The sequence below is a fragment of the Gavia stellata genome, chromosome 1, assembly GCF_030936135.1.
Source record: "Gavia stellata isolate bGavSte3 chromosome 1, bGavSte3.hap2, whole genome shotgun sequence".
Classification (NCBI taxonomy): Eukaryota; Metazoa; Chordata; class Aves; order Gaviiformes; family Gaviidae; genus Gavia; species Gavia stellata.
In genome coordinates this window covers 98,723,939-98,745,735 of record NC_082594.1, presented here as the reverse complement: position 1 = coordinate 98,745,735, position 21,797 = coordinate 98,723,939, and the positions used below count along the sequence as shown (strand labels likewise).

Sequence of the window (21,797 nt, the reverse complement as noted above, 5' to 3'; positions counted from 1 at the left end):
TGAGCTGAGCCGTGAAGTTTCTCCCGCGGGCGCCGGGCCGGAGCAACTTTCCCGCACGGCCCCTGGGCAGCCGGAGCTCCGGCCGCCCGGGGGCCGTACGGGAGGAACGCGAGGAGGAGCTCGGTTCGGGGGAGGGGGAGATGAAGCCGGGGCGTGGGGAAGCCGCTCCCTTCTTCTTCCTCCTCCTCCTCCTCCCCCTCCCCCGGCTGCTCCAGTCTGGCAGGCAGGCGGCCGCTGCCTCCGGCCGGAGCCGCTGCAGTTGGGAAGCGCCCCCCGGCCCCCGCGCTGCCGCCGGGATGGGGACGCCGCTGGCGGCTCCCGGCCTGCTGCTCCTCCTGGCCGGCACCGCGGGGCTGTGCCGGGCTTTCTTCTCCCTCCCGCTCCGTGTGTCCCACCCGGCCCCCCGCGGCGGGTCGCCGCCCGCCCCGGTGGTGTTGCGCCCGGGGAGCGGCAGCCGGCAGCAGGATCCCCCCGGTGGCGCGGACGGCTTGGCCTTGGCCTCGGATCCCGGGGACACCCTCAACTTTTTAGCCATGGTGGAGAATCTGCAGGGGGACTCCGGCCGCGGCTACTACCTGGAGATGCTGATCGGGACCCCGCCGCAGGCGGTAGGAGCGGGCCGGGGGCTGCGGGCTTTGGGGTGGGGGGGCAAACTCCTCCTCGGTGGGTGGGAGTCTGCCGGGCCGCCCCCCCCCCCAGCCCAAACGCAACTTTCTCCCGGTGCTCGGCGCTGGCGCCTCCCCACCCCCCCCCCCCGAAAGATGGTGCCGGTGCCCGGCGCGGGGGAGCGGCGGCGGCGGCAGCAGCAGCGAGTTTCCGCGGGCCGGGCGGGAGGCGCGTCCCCGTCCGCCCTCCCGGGGGCCCGGCGGCGTCTCCGGGCGCAGCGGGGCGGTGCGGGGAGCGGCGAGGAGGCAGCGGCTGCCTGCGCCGGCAGTGCCGGGCAGAGGCTGCCTGCCCCGGCCCGCTGCCTGCTCGGGAAATCCCGCGGAGCGGGTCCTCGGTTTCAGGCTGTCTCATGGCGTTTTGATTCGAAGCGAGTTGTTCTGTCAGTCGAAATGACTGTGTTTTGGAGTCAGAGGGTGCTTCTTTTTATTCTTTTTTTCTTTTTATTTTTTATTCTTTTTATTTTTTAAGCTGCTTTGCGTTGTGATTGTGTGCCTTGATAGATCCTCCCGGTGCCCCTGGGAGAATCACTCGAAATCTTCCTGCTAAACTAAGTGGTGGCTAGGCAAAGCCAGTCCCTTCTTTCGGGAATTCATGTGTTACTCATTAATGACACAAAGAACGTGTGTGTTTTGAATATTGTTTTCAAATAGGCCGTGTTTCCTTGACTCTCCCCCATCTGCCTTTACCAGCATTGCTGAAGTTTTTTTGCAACGTAGTTGCTCTTTTCATCTGTGTCATGAGATCCCAGGAGGAGCCGTGCTGGGTCTGCTGGTGGGGATGACTAGTCAGCTGAGTGGGGATTAATTTCCTGAAAGGCCTCGGGGCTTTCCCTAGGAACTTCGTGTTTCCTTCGGGAGCTTAGGTCCTTGCATTCCCAGTGGACAGAAAAAAATCCTTATTCTTCTGCTTTAGGTCCTCTCCGTAATAAAAAGCCAATGAATGCCAAAACGCCTAGCCAACAGGGAGTGTTCAGCCGTTGTTACATTTTTGGACTTCTGTGAGCTCTTTCTTTTTTACACCTTGAATGCAAGAGGATTGGTCGCATCATCACTCTAATTGAAATGTATGATGGTAGGATCAATACATGTATTGAGAAAGGGTGGTGTTATGATCAATAAAATGAGTTTAAAAAAAGCGCTAACCGGGTCTGATGGATCGAGGTGTGGCCCAATAGCCACAGAGGCCGTGAAATAATTTTTCCTCCGTGTTCTGCGCTGCATGTTTGACTAGTTCTATTACTGTGGCGTTGTGTGTGTGCTTCATTACTCCAGGGAACGTTCAATATTGGTCTCTGCTGGAATCAAGATACCAGATTTGATTGGACTAATAATTCAATTCAGTATGTCTTAAATGAAAAAAATAATTTTAGGTAGATATGCTTGATAGTCACTTTTTCTCCTTACATGTCTAGGAGGATTCTGAAATTGGAAGAAATGGAGAAGGAAAAATACGACTGGCTTTTGATAATGTGACTGGAGGTCTAAGAGGGAGAAATGTGCTGCCCTCAGTGCACCTGAAGGCTTCACTTATGCTTAACAGCTAGTATTACTTGTATTACATGTGATGTAAGGTTTCAGAGAAACTTGCCTCAGTGATTTTTTTCCATCTGAAAAAAAAGCTCTGACTCTGGTTGCAAAGCTTTTACTATTTTGAACTAGTTCCGAGTTCTTGCAAAGTTAATTATTTAAAAGACCGCCACTGGTGTTTAGCACATGTGAAGTCTTATTCACGAGTAGGCCCACCGAGGTTGTAAGTAAGGTTATAAATGCGCTTGTGTTTCCAAAATCAGATCTTGGCATATAGTGACTCAGTAGAGTGCAGTTAAAATTTATTCTCTACTTTTGATGGAGACGAATTTGTTATCTCGTTCCCTGCCTGAAACTGGAAGACTTAAAGATCACAAATGTACTTGTTTTTCTGCTTTGCAATGAATAGTATAAAGCTCTAAAGCCGCTATAGACTAGTGCTACTTGAATCCTTCACAGTGCTGATGCTAAAAGCAAGTGTCTTGATACTGCCAGGCGTTGGGATCGTGTTAAACTCCTTGGGCAAGTAGTCGCTGGAGTCAGTGGGCCATGATCAGGTAGAAAAGGAGAGGTGTCTCTTATTGATTTAAATGTTCCTCCCAACCTGCCTGCCTCATGTTAGAAACTGCAGTGTAAAATGATGCTTGGGATACCTTCCTTTACTCTTGCACCCCTCCGGCATGGGACTTTCCCCCAAGCTAACTCCATTCCTCACCCAGGCCTCTCCCAGGACGGCCAAGCCCACACAGTGGCTAACGCTGCCCGGACATTTTGCCAAGGAGGAAGAAGGATACTGGCAATGAAGAAGAGCTGCAGAGGAGCATGGCTTCCCTTCTGCGCTCTCGGAGCAGAAAGGTGGATGGCAGAGCTGCTGCTCCAGACAGTGTCACAGAGAGGGGATGGGTAAATGCAAACAAGACAGTAGTAGGCCAAGACCAAATAGCAGGTTGTGAGAAGAGGCACAAGACTTAATGTCGTGGTTACGATAGCGTTGGTGCCTGGTAACTTTGAAAGTGTGTGCGTTAGGTGTTGAAAGCTACTGTGCCAGTATGGGGAATGAGCATTTGTGAAATACTTAGGCACTACTGAGCTTGCTTTACTGCTCAGTTGCATTTTTAGAAATTTTCCCTTTTTAATTTACATTCTTGGAAGGAAGCTACTACGAAAGAATTTAGTTTTTCAGGTCGTTTAAGGCACACTGTTTGGCTTTCGTTCCAATTCTGATTTGTCACATAGCAGATAAACACAGCACAGAACTGAGTTTCACAATGGCAGTTCTGAAATACTTGTTCTGACGATATAAAAATAGAGCAGCTGTGTGAAGTCAAATTTATTTTATTTTCAAGAGAGGAAACTTCAGTGCAGTCAATCCAGTTTTGCAAAGTGTTTGCAGTCAAAGTGTTTCTGATAATTTCCAGGTTTATAATACAGTATCCTTCCTAATCATATCAGATGTCCAGACTAGCTACCAGGTCAGTGTCAACTGTCATTACCCCCATTAATACTCATTCATTCACATGCAGATCTACTTAAGAATTATGTGAAAGGTGAAAAAGAAGGTCTATTGTATTGAAGAGTGTGATATATTTGTCTCTTAGTTCACGGCTGTATTATTATGTGTCCTACTTCTGACGGATTATGTGCTTTACACCTGTCTGTATAGGTGCACTTCTTTCAATTCCAGAATTAAGTAAGAGGTGGCAAGAGCCCAATATGAATTGTGTGCACTGTTCGTACTTCTTATTTCTTTAAATAATCTGATGGAATTCCTTTGCTCTATCTTTTATTATTTTGCCTGCCCTGAGATTATAAGCACTGTGAGGAATTGAATCAAAGATCATTTAGGGTTTTTTCACTATCTTCACTGCAGTTCTCTTCATATTAATTTTGCTTCTCCTACGAGCTTTTGACCAACAGAGTAGTCAGACTCTTAAAGCACCCTGTGTTCTTCACAGCTTTCTTGAAGCCCATCTGGACTGCATTAAATGTTTGCAAAGAAAGTACCGTTGCCTCATCTTGCCTTTTGTGCTAGTCCTCATGGTATGAGGTAGCGGTAGTCCTACCAGTCCCACTGCATTTCCAAATTATGTTTTTATTGAGACCGGGTAAATGCTATTCCTGCAACTTCATTGCGAAGAGAGGCCGGGCATGCGCCTCCTGAGAGCTGAGAGTCACGTGGCTGTGGTCTGATTAGCGGGTATTGAAACCACGATAGGATCTGACTTGTGCTCTGAATGCCATGGCTTCTTTTTGAAATTTCAGTGTCAATTTTTCGTTCTATGCATGAAAAGGTTTTGTCTATTGTTTTTCCTAATGGCAGTTTGTTCTGTGCAGGGGGTGAGCAAAAACCTGTCCTGTAAACTTGCTCTGAAGTTTTAAGGTCAATGTGAATGTTGGGTCTAACGACCCTCACTGCAAAACACAAACTCCAATTTCCATGTAATTGGTGGGCAGTTATCTTTCCTTCAATTTCTTCTATCTATTAAAGAAAAGAAGGATAAAGAACGATATGTATTAAACACTTGAAGTGTGTCATGGACTCTTATAATTTATAGCTTGGTATTTTGAAGGTGATGAACACACACATTAGCAAGTTCTGAACATGCAGCCATTCTTCCTTAATTGTTGGTAGCTCTTATTTCCTGAGTGTTGAAAGGAATGAAGATTGTGAGAAAAGATTCAACTACTCTTGTAATTTCATCGCTTCAGTAATCTTGCTATATTAGGTGATAAGGGCCTGATTTCTGGAGCTGTGCTATTCCCTAAGAAGCCAAGCTCTGCCTTCTTAATTGTGCTGAAAGGGGGCTTACTGTCTTTCTAGACACAAGAAGTTTTGCAAATGTGGTCCTTCCAGGTTCAAATACCAGAAGGCAAGCTCTGATTGAAGTCTCTCTCTCTCTCTTTCTTTCCTTTTTTTTTTTTTTTTTTTAAAATAATTACGTGGATCTTTGTGGTTATTTTTGAGCTCTTTATGAGAGCTGAAAAAAGGAAGGGTTGAGGAGCAAAGATGAGTGCTGTGGTTTATTGGAGTATTTTGAGGTGGTAGTGTCAAAATCTTTCCAGATCCCTCTAATGGAAGTACTATGGAAATGCAAAATATTCCTGTTGTTAAACGGTGAATTGGGTAGATTTTGGTGGTTGTTGTTGTTGGATGCCTGCAAAACAAAAACGACAAGGACCTGAAGGTCATAAGACAGGACTAATATAGTGATGTACTGTGGTGCAGTGGGGTGTAATGTATTTTTGACCAAAGACAAAGCAAACAAACACACCAGGTTTGGGTTGACAGAAAGGTCCCTGCCTTTACAATTAGCATTCTGGCACCTCCTTCCATACAAAATTAGCCCTTGTGGAAAGAATTGCATGGAGGTAGTGGAGCCTGTACTATAAAAATAACCCAAAACATGAGCATTAATTACAATGCAGTTGCTCTGAGTAGAGTATAGCACAGTTAGTGTTTTGTAGCAAGGCTTTGCCTTGCTGTAAGTGGGCTGCAATGGCCTGTGACGTCTATGCGCAGAATGACACTGAATGGAAGAGGCTCATCATGGTTGTTCCTCAGGATGTACTCTCCCAGGGTCAGTTGGATTAGAGCTCCACTAACTGCTCCTTTAAAGGTGCTTTCTTTCCTTTAGAGAAATGGTGGAAGCTTTATCATCCAGAGTTACTGATCATAGAAATCATGCATTCAGATCCTGGTGGGTCGGGGCAGAAGACCTGTTGTGAGGAACAGGGGTGGTGGCAATAGGTGTCGGGTTCAAACTTTTTACTGCTCCTTGCATTTCATTCCCTGTCAAGGCAAAAGCATCAGTTAAATTTGGAAAAAGGAAAGTAGAGGGTGAGTAAATAACTATTTTGCCTGTTATTAAGGAGTATATTAGTTGGGATTTGGAGTAGAAATGAGATGAAAACAAACCAGTGGACAAAAGAAAGACCATGTGGAATTCCCGTATGTTTGGATGTTTGGGATTATTAATGAAGGAATCTTTTTTTTCTTGGGGTTTTTTCTCTTTTTTTTTTCCTTTTTTTTTCCCTGCTACACCCTTCAGGGGTCTTTATTTTCACAAAGAGCACTTAAGACTTCATGTCTGTGAGGACACATTAGCTATTACATTGCCTCCACATTTTATTATCTTTGAAAATTTCTCACTTATTGTAGGTGAAGCGAGTCTGACCTGAAATGTTATCTGGTCATTGTCAAGTATAGCTACATTTGAAAAAGGAAGCTGATACAATGGCATACCCTTGCACATGTGCATCTCCAGTATGATTCAGACATACCTCTCTCCCTTTTCCTACTGGCTATAAAATACAGATTTAATCACAATTTGTGTAAATAAGTGAAGGAACTTGTTGCTCCTATTTCTGCCCAGATTAGGACTTGAGATCAGATCTTCAAAGTAAAGGAGGCAGCACTCAGCTGCCTCAGAAAAAGGAAGTGTGTTTTCCTGCCATTGATGGGACTGTCATACATCTTGCTGCTTTTCAGCCTGGTTTAGCTATGCAGATCTGAGCTCATGAAGCAAATACAGTATGTGTTCTACAGACACCAGACTGCTGTTAAAATCAAAAGTTTTACATTGAATTTGTATCTGTTAGTTCAATGTCCTTCAAAGCACTTGAAATAGCCCAGAACTAAAATAGATTTTATTTGCAATTTTTTGCACATAAACTCCCTTGGTTTTAAAATAACGAGTTATCTGTCTCCTCTTCTCTGCATATGCCTACGTCGCAGCCACCCATGTGATTGGATTGCAGCGTTAAAGAGCCAAGCTGGTAGAAACCAGCTAACTTGGGTTGGTAACAGCGTAGTTGTGACAACAGGGACCTCCGCGTGAGCGATCTACCATGCTTTTCCAGGTGGCTCTGCAACACCCAGCGAGCTCCATTACTGCTGGCAGCACATGAGGTAGCTCAAGCACGTCTGCATCAACCACGCATTTTGGTTTTGCTACAACAGCAGCTGCGTGATGTGTGCAGCAAAGGCTGCAGCAGCCCAGAACCGCCCGAGACCCTCACCGAGGAGCTTGGTAAACTTCTTCCTTTTGGGGTGAAAGTTTGGCCGCTGAACCTGCTACTGCCCACACGCCCAGCCCTTTCGGCGGGCTTCCTCCAGGCGAGGGTGTCCGATGGGCTTTTGGCTGCGCTCATCCAAGGGCCGTCATGTAGCAAAGCCAGCTCTCATGCCTTCAGAAAGCCTTGGGACAGAGTCAATGTTTGCTCCCTCTTTTGCCGAAGGTTGATAAAAATAATACTCTTTTTTCCCCCTTCTCTCTCCTCCAGCAGAGTTGTTCCCTCGTTCTTCCTTTTGCCTGTCTCTCCTTCTTCTGCTCTCCCTGCCTTTTTACTTCTAAGAGTATTTTACCTGGAGGGCAGTGGGGGACAGATGTTCTAGAGCTTGGTTTTGGTTTTGTAAGAGCCCTCCTCAAATAGATAAAACCTGTGGGGTACAGCAGAGAGGGAATTTGAGGAAAATAAGCTAGATAGGAAAAATCTTACTTGAGTGAAAACTACAATTCATTGAATACAATTAATGTGTCATAATTAAAAGGCTCTTTTGAAGGGAATCTGTTAAGATAGTAACTGCACTCTACAATCCTTTTTTTTCTCTCACCACTGCTTACTGATAATTTGAAATTGTGAAAAATAAATTACTTGTAGATTTCATTCTCTTTGCTCAGCTTGTGAGTACTAAAATTAGTTGATTTTATTTAGCTTTATGGTTGGTTTATTTTTGTACCTACTTACTAGCAAAAGCTGCTGTTAAGCTAGACTGCATCTGTTTAGGGAAAATGTTTGTCTCAAAGTCGTTTCTAGTGCAGTTTTATTTTAAAAGAGGAAAGGTATTAACACTGCAGTAACACTTGGTAAGCTTCTCCTCCTTAAAGACACAAATGAATCCATTCCTAGGGATCTAAAACTGCTTGACAGCACTACTTTTTCCCGTTAGATTTTTTTCTTTTTTTTAAAGAAAAAAGATGACAATCCAAGAACTGAGAGTCACCTCTCCACTTGAGGGAGGGAGTGTAAGCCTTCTCGCATTAAAGGCCAGCTCCTGCCATTTATCAGGGAAAAAGTAATCAGCTCCTATTGGTGGCCATCTCGGATAATTCCTTGATATTTGTTTGTGGATCTTCCTGCGAGAATGGTCCGTAGATGAGAGCCTCGGAGCCTGCTGCAGTGCTGCGGCTTGTGCTTAGGCTCATGTCAAGGCCAGATGTGAGAATATTCGCCCACCCAGGCTCGCTCTGTTTCTTACTTTGCTACCATAGGAAGCTTCATACCAGAGAAGATCAGCCATTTGGGGCTTCTACAGAAACAAAAGGCTTATCTGCTAAGCCATCGTATGGAAGGTTGGGTCCTGCGTGTCCCCCCTTGAACATTTTGTTGTGGTATTAGGGAAGAAAAAAATACGTCGGGTCAGCAGAAGTTAAATTTTGAAGATTGCCTTTAGCAGCAATACTTCTGGCATAGAAAATAATATACTAGGGTGTCTATTTCAACTGCAGGCTTCGGATCTATTTTTGAAATAGTGACTTTGCAAAATCTTGAGGGAGGTTTTTTTCTCTCATTTTTTCTACCTAATTGGAAACTTCACTTCTGAAATGCCATCGTGATACCTGTTGATACAGAAACCTTGACTGTCAGTGTTTGTAGCATAAGAAATTAACAGTTGTAGTGTCTTTTCAAGACAGAGCACGCTATACCAATTTGGAAGGTCTTCAGGGTAATATTACCGTGCTGCTTAAGCGTGGTATGGAAAGACCTATGCTTTCATTCACTGTGCTGTCTAGTAGATGTCTGCTATGGGTAAGAGTGAAATGTGAGGCATGTCAGAAAATGATTCATCAGTCCTACTGATGCTTTTCTGTGACTAAAGAGATTTTTATTTAATTCATTTGTTTTTCTTCTTGGTGACTCTCAGGTTGCAAGTAAGACAGAAGAGTCCAAAGGTGGTCACACTTCCAAAAAGTCTGAGAAGTGCTGTAGCAGGCTAAGATCTGATGCGGTCACAGTGCTTCAGTTTATCTGTCACAGAATAATCTTCTCATTACTTCACGGATGCAAAGTCCTTCAGGGAATAACACAAACATTTCGCATGATCCAAAGTGCCAGATTTTTGCATTTGGACTGCTGAGATAAATAATGTATGGGAAGAAAAAAAAAGTTCAGAAAATTTCTCAGCAGCTGTAGTCATGAATGCTGGCATGTGTTATATGTTCCAGCTGAAGTTAACTTTCATTTGTGCTCTTCTGAGCCTTCGGGTTAACCTTTTCTTGGCAAGTGATCAAATACTAGTGATACTATCTGCATATTTTTCTTCAGGTTTAGAAATGTTCTCCACAGCAATTGTGCATGACATTTACTATTGTTGATGGGTAAACTTCCACAATTCCAGTGACCTGAGCACCATCAGCTCCAGTGCGTAGGCAGCAACGTGGCTGCACTTAGTGCCTTCCTCATAATGCGTAAAATGTTGGAGCCCTGGGCTGCTGTAGGACCTGAGGTACCATTGTCACATGATGGGTTGTAACCCCCCGAGCAAAGTAGAGGATAGCTTACTCCTACATACAGGTTGATATTTGGATGTGTGGGTAGTGGGAGGCTGTCTTCTGTGTGATGTTGCAGTGCATAGTAGCAGACTTCGTCAACTTGAGAGCATAAAAAAAGTCTTTTAACTTCCTGCGCTACAAACTCAACCTGGTATCTGGAAATAAAGCTGTGTTCCTGTACCTCTGTGTTCTCCTGGGCAACAAAGATTTTTATAGTGGAACTTGGTTAACAATTGTAATGATGTATGAGCCACAGGCGAAGCTAGTTCATTTCCCAGAGCTGCTGCCTCTACAGTATTAGCCAGGGTAAAGAGTAAAATGTGCATGTTTGAGAAGGAGAGAGAGAGAAATAAATGAGTCCAATAGCAGGGGGAGGAACACTGCTGCTTTAAAAAAAAAAAACAACCCTAAAAAATATCTTATTTTATTTCACTTGAGAATCAAAACTGCATTTTAAATTGCCCTGCCAAATTTTTAAGTAAAAATTTTATAATAAAGATGAATAAAAAAGATTGTTCTTATTTTTAATAAGTCAAACACATTATTGTGACATTGCTTAACAGCTTTTTCTTTTTTTTTTTTTTGTTTGTTTTTCCCAATCAAGTAGTCCTTCCTGGTATTATGGAGTGGAAAGCTGCTTTCTGTGCGTGCCTTTGAACTCTCCTGTATAATTCCAAGAAATACCCATGATGACAATCAAATTCTGCTCTTTGGTAATATCCTAAATAGGTCAGGTGGAATGGGGAGCAAAAGCCTTCTGTCTGTTGTATTCCCTTTATTAATTACCAGGGAAATAAAAACACTGGAGTTGCGTCACCTTGTTTGTGCTCTGAGACCTGGGGCCGCCTGCGTACATTCCTGTGGCCGCTTACAACAGCACGGACCAGCGGGCAGCTGCCGGACCCTACACCTTTCCCCAGAGATGTGGCACAGCTTTTCTAGCAGGGAGTACAATCAAAATAACCAAATTCCAGTCCTTGTGCTTGACATAGCTGGAATTGCTTTTTTTTTTTCCCTATCTCTACCCTCCCTCCCCTTGCCTGCAGCAGCAGATCCAGTCGTGTCCCTTTGCCATCCGTATAGCAGCAACCCAGTAGGTGTGCAAAAGTATGTGGTCGTGACTGTTTCTGGGGAGAAAGGGAGGAACGGAGGTGGGAGCTGCTATGGCAAGGGGGGAAGAGGTAGTTTAAGGGAGTTAAAGGATGGGTAAACACAGGGACCGGTCTTTTCAGCTCCCCAGGCTGAAACATCCCGGTTTGGCAAGATGAAATACTGTACCAGCTGTCATATGTTAAACAACATCTGGCAGTGCTGCAAGTCCAGTCCTGAAGAACAAGTTGTGGCATTTTTATAGCAGAGGTCATGCCTTGAAGTACAGGGGGTTCACAGTTGGTTTTCCAAGGTGTGTGCTAATTTATTTACCTCTCCATGTCCAACAATCTTGGCTAATCCAGGAATGCCAGTGTGTGAACATGGGATTGTCGGTAGTTTCCTGGCCTCCAGGAGAGAGAGGCTGCTTTCACAGCCATGATCTTGACTTAAGCAGCAAAGTGGGGGTTCCCATGTAATCACGTCCATTGGCTTTCATGTTTTGGGAAGGTTGATTGTTTCACCGTTGCAGTGTATGGATAGAGAAAACCCAGTGATGCTTATCCACTTTGAGTTTGTTACGGTGTTTTAGGCGAACAGCTGGAAAATATCATATAAGCATTCAGTGTCCTTCTTGAAGAAAAGCACTAAAAAAACATAAGCAGGCCCTTCCTGAAAGCAGGCAGTAAGTGCGGCTAGAAAGACGTTACAATGAGCAGCCCCACTGTGTGGGTACGGCAGCGCCGCTGGGAGCAGCCCGTTCTGGGGAGAACGGATAGACCTGATGCATCGGGAGTGTCCTGCCTTCACCTCTCCTTCTCGCAGCTCTCCAGGCTAACAAACACTCGTCTCCAAAACTAACATCTTGACAGAGGAGGGGGAAGAAAAACCTGAAAAGAAACGTGTCGCTGTAAGAGCAAGTTGACAGGGGGAGGAGAGGGAAGAGATCATACCTGGCGTGCAGCCTTCTCGAAACACTGTTTCTTCTCACTGCTGTCCTGCAAACTTCTTTTTCTTCCTACCTGTCTCTAAAATGTAGCCTTTTTCAAAGTTAATCGCTGCCTTCAAAAGCTTCTTAAATATTGCAGGAGCAGCTTTGGCACTTGGTTTCACATCTCCAGTGTGATTTGAAATCCAGGGGTTTATTTAAATTTGAGATTGATGTTCAGATCTTTGGTGCGAGGGAGAGACCTTTTAATGGAGGTAGAAATATAGGAGTGAGACTGAATCTCTCCTGAGAGGCTTCTGCCTGCTACTGAAGGGCAAGGGTACTGTGGTATCTTTGACAAAAGGGAGATTTAAACAAAAGTCACAGCACTGGTGAGGTTAGAGATACCTCCTAGCCTATGCTCACGAGCGTTAGGAACGGGCTTCATAGGCTGTGTTGACGTTTGAAAAGTGGCCCTTGATGAATTCTGTTATTTCCAAACGGCACAGTAAACATGGGCAGTGACTCATGGTGTAGAAGCTTGTACAGCATGAGGAAGGTTTATAGGTTAGTCAGTTCAAACCTTCTTGAGTTTACTTAGTATGGCTTGCCTCTGTGCAAGTGTGTAAAACTGTTTCAGTCTTGCAGATACTGCAGTTGGAGGGTTGTTGCTTTAGTTTCAAAACAAACTTTTTTTAATAGTGTAGGACTTCTGAAACTAGGTAGAGAAGAAGAACTAAAAATGCCTTCTTTTTTTCAGACAGCAGTTTCTCTGAGTCTGATGAACAACAAAGGTAAAGAAAAGGGTCACCTGACAAAATAAATTGGAAGATAATTTTGGAGAGTAAAAGCCTCAGAAAATTGAAATTCTGAAATGTATGCAGCTTCTAACTGTAATCATTCACTGGGTATAATACATTAATGTAGGCTTACTGATTTCATTTCCTTTTTTTAAAAAAAAAAAAAAACAAAGCAAAAAGTCCTCCTTGGATATTGTATTCTGAAATGTAGTGTATTAGCATGATGAGCCCCTTTCTCTTCTTAGGACAAAAAAAACCCTCTAAAATTGTTTGACATAAGACTATGTTTTTTAGAAGTGTCATGCCCTAAGTAGTACTGGTAAACAGAACAGATGTAGCAGACATTTAACCTAAGACACTTGAGGTGGATGGTTTGTTGTTTTTCAGTGAGGTGGTTGTCTTTTTTTACAGAGGAAAGTTTAGCTTCAGGTCAACTGAAAAAAATTGATAGTGGTTTTCTTCAGGAATGAAGCGAGACAGGCTGTGGTTAAGCACAAGGGTACAAGTGTGTAGAGGCTTGCTGAGGGAGCTGTCTAGGCACAGCAAAACCCTTTTTCGCTGGCCAGTGGTGTGTGTGCCCCTGCATTGTGAAATACAGATGTGCAGCCCTTCTTCACCCACCTCGCTGCCCTCCTGTTTACTATGCAGCCAGAAGCTGTCCCTCTCCTCAGGTCCTCATACAGCATCCATAGCTCCATGGACTGGCAGCCATCTGATGTGGCTGGCCATCACTCCAAAGAGTTCAAAATCCTGCCGAGCAGTGCCCGGCAGTGCTCACGTGGTGGTTTCAAAGCGAGAAAGAGGTTTAGTTTGAGAAGATGACTATGAAATCTGTAATGGCATTCACGAGCATATCTCCGAGAGTCAGGCTGGTGGTCGAGACAGACTTCAGGGGTTTCTTCAGTTTCTTTTTAGCTGTTGAATTATTGAATTAATAGATGTCTCTCCAACACCTTTGGCCACCGTGTTCTCTGGGATGGAGGAGTGAGCTCTGGATGAGATGCTTACTAATTTAGATTAGGCACAGAGCGTAGACGTAGCCTGTCTCTAAACCAAGGCTGCGTGGGTGCGGGGATTCCTTGTGAGTCTTGCAGTTAGATGTGAGAATTGGTCCCAGTGGCATTCGGCTTACGGTCTCCCTTGTCTCCTCAGTGCTGTACTGTAATTAGCAGAAAATTGATGGATTTAATTCCTATACACCTACTAACAGGTGGAAACATGCTCTCGGATTTAACAAGAGCTCTGTCCGTACTTAAGTGCAAATAGTTGATGTCTCCTGCATTCATTCTTGAATTTCAGGGTGCATTTGTGGGGTTTTTTTAGTCTTCCATTTATCTAGACACTTATTAATCTTTCAATTCAAGAATGTGTTTAGTATAAATATAGAAAATATATAGATTTTCCTCACTCAAATTTTGAGCACTTGGGTGCCGTACTGCTTTGGTAAGAACGAACCAGGCTATCTGATGTTAACGTGCATTACTGGCTACAGTGAGGAAGGCTGATAAAGGTATTAGTCGGCTCACATGCAATCTCTTTTTCCTGGAAGATGCAGCTCCTGGGGGGGTCTCTCTGGCAACCATGCATCTGTTAGAAGACTATCACAGTTTTCCTCAGTCTTCTCAAACCAGTCCAAGCCTTCCAATGGTTATTTACAGGTGAGATTTTTCTAGACCTCTAGATTATTGTTGTTACTGAACTTTCTCTAACTAGTCCAGATTTTCCTTAAAACCCAATGCCTAGAAGAGGGCATGACTTCAGCTGTAGCTGGTTTAGCTAAACGAGAGGGTTGCTTCACACACCTATGTTCTTTGTCAGCTGTAGGGTGTGATATGGGAGAGGGATTTGTATCTGGGAGAAAAAAAGAGGAAAAAAAGGTTAATCTTTTCTGAAAAGAGAATGAGACAAAATTGCTACGACTCACACAGCTCTAAGATAAGCAAGTAATAGCTCATGTTCAACAGCAAAGCATGTTCATATAGCATGAATAGGATGGATGTGTTGTATGATAAATCTAGACACAGCAAATAAATTTCAGCCTGAAAAATAAGATACCACATGAGACGGCATGTGCAGAAAGAATGCTAATGTTTAGGGAACTGAAGGCATTGGCAGAAAGGAGAGCACAGAAATGAAGAATAGATATTTTGTTTTGTTACCAGGATTGATTGGCTGACTATTTTTTTTGTCTTTAAACCATAATAGCCTTCCCTTATTGTCAAAATGATAATATATATAAAGCACTTCCTGTAATATTTCTTTTCAAAATTACTATTCATCAGTCCCAGAGTCAGATGCTCATATTTCAACTCACAATTTAGTTTAGCAAGTTTATACTTCAGAGCAATCAGTCATTTTAGCATTGTGTTTTTAATACAGATCTCAACTACAGAAGCACGCAGTGCTCTTAAGCACGGATAGATTGGCTAATCCAGATAGTACTTTGTAATCTTCTGGCAAAGAAAGAGATTATTGCTTTTCAGAGAGGAAAGAAAAATAATAAAGTATTCCTCCCAGTCTAGCAGTGCAGATCATTAAAAGATTGAGGGCAAAAGACTCTTGGTCTTCTGCTGGACCCAGTGCAGATGTGAGAGTGTCCGGGGACAGGTGAGTGTTTTAGGTGGCTGGGGGAGAGAGTGAATATAAAGGTAGTATAGATATGGGGACAAATCCCAGGTCCTGACACCAGCTGGGAATGTGGTGAAGGGAATGACAGCAAACGCCAAGCAGGCTCCAGTGGGCTTGATTTGCTGCAGGCCTGAAGAGCCTCCATTTGCCATTTGTTCTCCTGCTTACTCCACAACCTACAAACACACCACAGTTTCTGTGACAAACTCGTGCCGTTGCGAAAGCAGGAATTATGTTTAGTGATATAATTGACTTCCTGCTTTGGCCAAGTTTTCGTGCTGCAATAAATCACCTTCCTCTGGGTCCCCAGCGTGGCGTTGCAGTGAAACGTGGGCACCACCTGCTGAACAAACGGCATTAGAAAATCATTAATCTCCATTCCATTTTTCTTTCTCACACCACCTCTCTTATCTTGGCTGCATGGTTAAACCCTTCTTACGACTACGGGAGGGGTTTTTTTGGAGGTAGTAGCAGATAGGTCTGTTTTCTCTGGTGAGGTGACCTCCCTCAGGGCACCACAGGAAATACTTCTCCTCCTGGACGCAGCACAACACCTGGACCTGCCCCCTTCCTCTTCCTCGAGGGCGAAGTTTGATACAGTCCAAGCTCCAGAGAGTCTTTTGGCTCTGGGTGGGGTGTTTCTCCACCATCACCAGTGGCCGTGCAGCTGTCAGCCAAAAAGCAGAGTTGTTTTCTGGATTCCTCTATTTGGCGCTGATGAGGCCACACCTGGAGTGCTGTGTCCAGCTCTGGGCTGCCCAGTACAAGAGAGACATGGACATACTGGAGAGACTCCAGCGAAAGGCCATGAAGACATTTAAGGGATTGGACCATCTCTCACATGAAGAAAGGCTGAGAGAGCTGGGACTGCTCAGCCCAGAGAAGAGAAGGCTTGTGGGGGGGGTCTCATCAATGTATATAAATACCTGAAGGGAGAGTCCAAAGAGGACAGAGCCAGGCTCTTTTCAGAGGTGCCCAGTGACAAGAGCAGAGGCAGTGGGCACAAACTCAAACATGGGAGGTTCCCTCTAAACATAAGAAAAAACACTTTTTTACTGTGAGGGTGACCAAGCACTGGCACAGGTTGCCCAGGGAGGTTGTCGAGTCCCCATCCTTGGAGATATTCAGAAGCTGTCTGGGTATGGTCCTGGGCAGCCAGCTATAGGTGGTCCTGCTTGAGCAGCGTGTTGGACCAGATGACCTCCAGAGGTCCCTTCCGACCTTAACTGTTCTGTGAAGTGCTGCAGAGCAATGAGGACTGGGCTGCTCCGGCCCAGGGACCACTTACAAGCAAAGAAAAATGGGAGAATCCTGTCCCTGCCCCAGTGTTCAGGGGCAGTGTGCTGGTCTGTTGTACAGATCAATAAACTTACCCCTTTTTGGTTTCAGTCTTACCCGTTCAGCAAAATACTTGTTATTCTGCAAGCAGAAATGTGTTGTTGTGGAGGCTTTTTCAGTTTATGTCTAACTTTGCAGGCCTCCACATCTAGACATGCTTCCAAAGATTCCTCTAACTCACCTTTTAATTAGGTTTTATTTCTGTATTTTAAGAGGAACAGATGATGAATCTATATTAAAGCTTAGTCTTCTGAATTTGTTTATTAGAAAGTAGGCCGTAAATGCTAATTCCAAGTAACACAGAAAAAAGGTGTACAGTATCTCTGCTTAAAAATCCACTGTATATTATAACGTTATTAATTTGTAGAAACAAATTGCTGAAATAACCTGACTGACAGTCTGTGCCTATCATAACACGTAATAACTGTGGGCAAACTATACAGCGTATAGTTGCTAGTGTGGTTTCTTTTTCACATGATGGTTGTAAGCAATTCTTGCCCGATGAGCTGATAATGTAATTAGGAATCGTTGTGTTAAATGAGGCAGTATTTAAATTGGCAACTAATTTTCCTATCTATTAACCAGCTTGAAAAAGAAGAGCTGTTACCCAAATGATTTCTAGCTGCTAATCCCTAACAAGAAACGTAGCACTTGTTTGCACCTTTTTTTAAGCACTGTCTAGCAAATTACTCTCTGTAGGGTTTATTATGTGTGGGATAAAATAAGAAAGAGAGGGAGTTAAGAGATGTTACAAGTTCAGGGGTTGTTAGATGGGGTGGACCTCTACTAAGCCAGTACATCGTGATGTGTGGCAACAGCTCATGAGCCAGTAATGGGATGCTTCCTATTTATAGTCTCTACATGTGGACAAAAAAGCAGTTTTACTTTGTGATAGTTCACTGTGTGGCATACTCCATCAAGCAGAGTAGAACTATAAGCCCTATTTTAAGTGTGTGTGTGGGAGAAATCATGAAAGCACAGCAGGACAAGATTTTGAACGGCATATGAATGTTAGTAGTGTGGAATGGTCGTTCTCTTTATGGAGGATGGGAGAGAAGGGAAAAGAAAGGGGCGCCCTTGGGTCAAGTTAAAATCCCAGAGAAGGCATGATCGTTTGTAGTTTTCATCATGAAGTCTTACGGAGCCAGCTTCTTTGACCTGCTGGCTTGTGCAGTGGAAACTATCAGTTGCCTATCATTAAGACTTTGACTGATCCCCAGAGTAAATGTAAGGCTGAATGAGATTGATTATTATATTTATGGCTCTATCTGTGCAAATCTTATTCCTTCCCCCCTGCCATGCTTCAGCTGAAGCAGGGACGAAGAGCCAAACACATTTTTGCAGTCTGGTTTTTTCGGTCCAGTGGTGAAACTTTATTGCTTGACCTAAAAGGATCAGACCCATTAACTTGAAAAAAAACTACAGTAGATTTTTCCATGGGCCAGTCTTTTAATGGGGTTGAAGATTATCTCTAGCTCAGTGTGGTTTACCCAGGGAATCACATCAAAAGCAACAGCACAACAGGGTTGCATGCAAGCCCTAGGATTCCACACCTGGAAAAGCCTATGTATGCTAAATCATGCAGAGTGTTGCTTCAGAGAAATGCATTATGCGCTTGTAGCCCATGGGATTTGTGTTGTATATTTTTCTGAAAGTTACCAAAAACTCCTGACCTCAAACTAAACAGGAAAGAGAAACTTATATGAAGTCTGAGTAGGATGTAGATCAGCACAGAGGCAAGGTCTGTCCCTGCTAGAGGATGCTAGCAATCTCTATGCAACAAAAATTGAATGATTGCTACATTTTATCACTTTTCCTTCAAAATGTGAAGGCAGTCACTTTCTGAATGCATGGTGGGATAACTGCAAATTGCTGTTCACCAGGCAGTTAAATGAGGCATAGATAATGCCTAGTGTTGATGACGTTGCATTGACGCCACTTGCTGTAACAGATAGGGCAGGTGCCTGAACCACAGACAGATGAAGCTTTGCTGAACGGAAAAAAAGATAACAGATCAATAGGCAATTTTTTTTTCTGATATCAAAATACCACAATATTCAAAAATTGAAAGCTTAAAAATATTAAAGACATAGTGGTAAGTTAAATTATTGACGCAGACTAGCATACAGTAAGTGCTATTTGATGTTGATGCTGAATCAAGCACTGGAAAGTTTGAGGGGTCCTCGAAGTACTGACAATGTGTTTGAATTCCAGTTGAAATAAATCATTACGATTGGGTTTTTTCAGTATCTCTGCCCCCTCAGAGTAGAAAATATATGAAATGTATGGCCTAAGGAGGCTTCTGCTTTCAGTGTTCCTGGCTTTCAGTAAACAGTTTTGGATTTGTTTTTATAAGCACAACTTAATGGCATATAGGTAGGGTGTCAGATTGCCTCTGTAAGTTTGTCATGGCAGACGTAGATGTTACTATCTTGCTTACTCTATAGCTAGTGACCTTTATGAACCTCTTATTAATATTCACGCTATTTCCATACAGGAAATGCATCCAGCAAAATAATCTCCAGGTGTGGTACTATGTGCTGATTTTATGTCCCACAGCTGTGACCTCCAGGGGGAAAAAAATGGCCTTTTGTATTTGCTGTCAGTTTTCTGCTACATAGGTCTGAAATTGAACTTGGAAGACACAATAAATAAAAAAACCCAGGGCTTTCCTTCTGTGCCTCCAGAAGTGAACGGGAAGTAGTCTTTCATTGTTTTTAATGCTGGGCATGTGATCCCTCAGCAGTCTTTGGGCAGTTTTTCCTTCATAGCCTCGTTCAGCCGTGTCTCTCCGACCTTGGCTTTCACAAAATCTGACTTCATCGGACACTTTCTGACAACACACAGTGATCACTAAATAATCAGCTCTAGGTGACAGAAAGTAATTCACTCGAGGTGGCCATAATAAACCCCAGGAACCTGCTTCGCCTGCCCGTGAGAGCTCTGATTCACCATCTCTGGGGCTTCACGAGGACGCAGCTGGAGATTATGCTACCACCACTGTTGGCTGTGCCTCGGTATGAGGGTCTTCTGTCCCTGTGGCAGAAAGGTAATGGCACAGAGAGGTATGACCGCTCTCCAGCTGTCACAGTGCATAGCTCAGTGAATCAAGTTGAGGTGCTGTTGATTTTGGTTTTTGCTAGTAAGCTGGGCGGCACAATGCAGTGGCAGGGGAGTGAGCAAAGTGAGGAAGTTTGGCTTCGTCTTTTGGGAGAGGGCAGGGCTGACCTCTGGAGATGGGGCAGGCTGGGCAGCCCTGGACCCGTAGCTCCTTTGGTTGCCACTCTGTGACTGACCAGATCTTGCCTGAAGCTCCCCCAGCAGCACCATTAAACCAGCAGCAGGCAGTACCGAGTAAAGTAGGCTCCAGTGGTGACAACATGAAAGTGGTTCTTAATGAGACGTGAAGGCACTAAAGAAAATTCAGACCCAAAGGGTATCCAGGAGAGAAAGAGAACTCAGTAACTTATACCCACCCCAAAATGAGCTGCTAATCACTGGCACTATTGTGAGGACTACAATAAATCAGTGTCTGCCCTGGCCGCCTGCATCTCATTATGCACAAACATGCGGATAGAGAATGTCAGCCTCAATAGCGATCTGTCATGTGAATGCTGCTGTGTCCGAGTGGGCTGGCACTTGCATGGTTAGCTGGCTTTGTATTTTTTTTTTGTTTTTGTTTTTTTTGTGGGGGATATCTATTTTCTTTTGGAAACGTTGATTTGCTCCATACTGTGGGTAGTCAATTTGCCCTTTTCTTCAGTGATTTGTGAATTCTGTGATGATAACATTGTATTTAAGGTGTGGGGGTAAAATATCTTTCATATATATCATATTTAGTGATTGGGTTTTTGTTTGGGGTTTTTTTTTTTCCCAAGTCCTCCTCCGTGTATGGTGTCATGCATATTACTGAAGCTAGGGCAACACCTACATGTATTTGTGCAGCTGATGTGTACTGCCCATTACTCAAGCATCACAGACTGCCTCGGAAAGGCTAATTAATTTAAGCCCTGCAGCACCCCTTTGAGGCAACTTTTGTTGGTCCTGATGGATGCACACATTGTAGCTGTTCTTTGCTATTTATTTTTAATATGATTTCTATCCCAGAGAGGAGGAAAAAATGAATAGTTCTTACTTTGTTAGGTAGATGACAAAATGTTAGGCTTTTGGTATCGTTGAAATCAAGTATGTAGCAAACTTTGGATTTTATTGCAAGCCATACCTCAGAGGTTCTTATTGTCTTTTAAAGCCTCAGCTCCTGGACCCAGGTGAACTTGTAGATGTCCTTTTGTTTTTAAATGTCTGTGTCTAGTTCCTGTGGTTGCAAAATAAGTTTTAATGTATTGTCTCTGCTTAATCTAAAATCTGGGATGCAGTGAGGCATTTGACTAAGGTTGTGGGTTTGTTTCTTTTTAGTCTTAAAATTTTTGCATGATTAGGACTGGGAATACCAATGACAGAGCGTGCGTGCAGTTCAGCAGAGAGTCCCACAGATTACTAGTTGGTTTTCTGTTCATGTTTTAATTTCAGAGCTCCTTAGTCCCATACTATATTAACTAGGTAAAACAAGGGTAACCGACTCCTCCCTCCCCCTCCATGTGCAAACCAAAGAGGTTTTTGAACATTGATTCATACTTTTTTTGTCTATGCTCGGTCTTAAACTTATTGAAGAAGGATTCAGCATATCTTCTCCAAATGCTTTATCCTCCTTTGTCTTTACTCTTCTTTCTGAGCTCGGCCCTGTTTCTCCAATTCCTTTGTCAACACTAAACTCATTTCCCCTGTCGTTCTCTCTTACCCTTCCCCTGTCCTCTTTCAGTGCGAGATCCCTAGCTACCTCATGTCTTAGGGAGTGATAAGGGCTACCAAAGTGGCTGGTTTGATCTGACTTTAAACCACAGGCAACCCAGTCCTCATGTCTCACTCCCTCATACAGGAAAATTCTTAATTCCTTAATATTTTTCTGGGGAGCAGGTGTCCCCTACTGCCTAGGGCATAATTTCACATCATTTTAAGCCGATCTGAGACCACGCTGTCACCAAAGGAGGCAATTGCCCTTTCCTAGTATCTGCTTTTACCATCTCTTTTCAAGTAGCTGTCTGATATGGCAGATTGCTAATTTTTTTTTTTTTGTAACTGTAGGTGAGGAACCTGATCTGATTTGCATCACAGCCCCATGGGTACAAGTGCTTATGCCAAGAAGCCCTGGGAAGCATCCAGCCAAGATAGGGAAAGAGTGTGACTGCTGCTTCTGGTAGTAGTACAGTCT

The 21,797-nt window shown here is 43.9% G+C and overlaps 1 protein-coding gene across 1 annotated transcript in view; it reads left to right on the top strand.

Moving 5' to 3' along the window:
• The first annotated feature begins 296 nt into the window (after positions 1-296).
• BACE2 (beta-secretase 2) overlaps positions 297-21,797 on the top strand; it is a 47,507-nt gene continuing 26,006 nt past the window's right edge. The window contains exon 1 of the mRNA XM_059818801.1: positions 297-608. Within this exon, the coding sequence (XP_059674784.1) occupies positions 297-608 (312 nt within the window). The remainder of the gene's footprint in view (positions 609-21,797) is intronic.